The sequence below is a fragment of the Mycetomoellerius zeteki genome, unplaced genomic scaffold, assembly GCF_001594055.1.
Source record: "Mycetomoellerius zeteki isolate Tzet28-1 unplaced genomic scaffold, Tzet1.0 scaffold701, whole genome shotgun sequence".
Taxonomy (NCBI): Eukaryota; Metazoa; Arthropoda; class Insecta; order Hymenoptera; family Formicidae; genus Mycetomoellerius; species Mycetomoellerius zeteki.
Genome location: NW_017257722.1, coordinates 246,760 through 249,534, shown reverse-complemented (window position 1 = coordinate 249,534; position 2,775 = coordinate 246,760). Strand labels below are relative to the sequence as shown.

General features: G+C 28.3%; 1 protein-coding gene across 1 annotated transcript in view; it reads left to right on the top strand.

The window, feature by feature from the left end:
• Positions 1 to 1,412: 1,412 nt before the first annotated feature.
• LOC108729153 (uncharacterized) overlaps positions 1,413 to 2,775 on the top strand; it is a gene marked incomplete at its 5' end in the record, with an annotated part of 7,577 nt that continues 6,214 nt past the window's right edge. The window contains 3 exons of the mRNA XM_018458129.1: positions 1,413 to 1,589; positions 1,787 to 2,107; positions 2,615 to 2,765. Of these exons, the coding sequence (XP_018313631.1) occupies positions 1,413 to 1,589; positions 1,787 to 2,107; positions 2,615 to 2,765 (649 nt within the window). The remainder of the gene's footprint in view (positions 1,590 to 1,786; positions 2,108 to 2,614; positions 2,766 to 2,775) is intronic.

The window sequence follows — 2,775 nt, the reverse complement described above, 5'->3', positions numbered from 1 at the left end:
CAGCCCGCCGCTGGATCCGTGGACATTACACGAAATTGACAAGGAGTAACAAAGCAAGATGCAGTCACTGTAAAGACAAATTCATTATACATTTCACATGCATAGATATATTACACAAGCACTTGGTAAACGCACATCCAGACAAATTAACAGAAGAAGAGAAGAAAGAAGTGAAATTTCATTGGACATGGGACTATTTTACCCAAAAAGGAGATACAAAGGCAACATGCAAAGAATGTAAAAAAATAATTAAATACAGGAATACAACTCAATTAATACTTCATTTAAAAGGATTTCACATGTAAGTAGATCCCTGTACGTTAAAAAACTTATGAACATACTGACGAATGTACAAGATTGCAATTAAATAATCAATGTTAGCTAAAGAAAATGTAACGCAGACGAGAGTATACATTTATCAAAAAAATTTATCAAATATGCGTTTCGCTATATGATATAATAGCGGAACTCTTTGTACTACATAAACAAATATTCTTTATTGTGTACAAAGAGCATAACAGAATTCAAATTTACTATTATCCTAAAAGGCATAATAATGTGCAATAAGTACTAGTAATATTCGACTTATCTAATTTTTACTGAAGAATAGTCAGATTATTAAATATTTTGAATCTACTCGATGGTAGCAATGCTGATCGCTTTTAAAAATTTGATTAATAAGATTCTAAAAATAATAATATAATTATTAATATCTTCACATAATGATGTATTGTGCGTAATTGCAAATAATATCTCTATAGCATTTCTTGTCGCTTTTTAAATTTTAATAACTTCTTACATTTATGTAGAATATTAGGTTCACAAGTAGGTTCACAGACAAGTTAGGTTCACAAACAGAGTATTAATTAACAAAAGCAGTTCGGATAATCACATGGATGCAATACAGGATGTAACTATAAGAAAAGAAAAACGTCAAAAAGTTTTAAATATAAATAGATTTTATGAATTAAACATGGAATTTTTTATACAATATATCTATTATGAGAAACTAGCTAAAAATAGTGTAATGCAGACGAGAAAATTCATTTATCGAAAAATATATTAAACATGAGTGTAGACAAATACTATATCATATAAAAGAGCATCTATTCGTATTACGTACACTTACGTATGTTTTAGTATTTTGAGCACAAAGAACCCAGAATTTTAATTTATTATCACCAAAAAGAACTAGTAATATTCGACAATAATAATTTTCTCAAGAATAATCTAATTCATAAAATATTTTATTCTAGTTGATTGTTACATACTAGATCGCTTTTAAATGTTCGAATAATAAGATTTTAAGAATGACAAAATTTCTACATAGTAGAGTAGTTAATTGCATCAAATAAAATAATATTTCTATCGCACTTTTTATAGCTTTATGATAATACATTACATGAATACAGGATATCAGGTCCAACTTCAGATAACGTAATAGATAACAAAAACAGTTCAGATGATGACATGGATGGAAACAGGGATATAACTCTAAGAAAAGCAAAACGTCAAGAAGCTTCATCTAAATCAACAAACTTATCTGACAGTTTCTACGAATGTGCAGAAGGAACAGAAGGAATTAACGAGTAATTATAATCGCTTTACTTTAACTGTAATACATTTAAATGGATAACACGAATTAAACCTGAAATTTTCTATACAAATATAATTTATCTATAGTAAATTTACTGAAATATAATCTATCTATATTATATGAAACATTTATTTATTATTTCGTCAATTACCTTTATAATAAGTAGCTGATCAGAAATTATTTTCTCAGGGGAACACCATACAATTTGATTCCAATACGTCGCTGGATGCGTGAACATTACACAAAGTTGACAAGGAATAGAGCAAGATGCAATCATTGTAATGAAAAATTTAGTATATGTCTTAGCCACTTACATACTTTACATAAGCACTTGGTAGAAGCACATCCAGACAAATTATCAGAGGCAGAGGAGAATGAAGTTAAATTCCATTGGATTTGGGACTATTATATCGCAAAAAGCAATACAGAAGCATCATGTAAACTATGTAAAGTAATAGTTAGATGCAAGACTACAAATTGTTTAAATCGCCATTTAAAAAGAGATCACGAGTAAGTACCACATATATACCACATGTATACTAAAAGATTTATAAACGTACTTAGAATTGTAAAATTGATTACAACAAAATAATATTTGCTAAAGAAAATGTAACCCATACAATAGTATCCATTCGTTGAAAAATTTTTCAAATATGTGTGTCGGCAAATAAAATATAAAACGTATCTGTTCGTACTATACATACATAAATATTTTGTAGTCTTATTTTGTACAAGGTGTATTACAGAATTTGAATTCACTTTCACCATGTATAAAAAAAGTTAGTAATATTTGGTCACCATAATTTTTATCGACAAATGGTCAGATGTATAAAATTTGAATCTACTTGATTGCTATGATCCTGACTGCTTTTAATTGTTCCAGTAATTAGCGACTGAATAAAAAATAATAATTTTAAAATCTTACACATAATCAAATATTGTGCATAATTGGAAATAATATCTTTATAGCATTCTTATTCTCGCTTTCTTGATAACTTCTTATACATATGAATGTAGGATTTCAGGTCCAACTTCAGATAACGTAATAGATAACGAAAACAGTTCAGATGATGACATGGACGCAAACAGGGATATAACTCTAAGAAAAGCAAAACGTCAAGAAGCTTCATCTAAATCAACAAACTTATCTGACAGTTTGTACGAATGTGCAGAAGGAA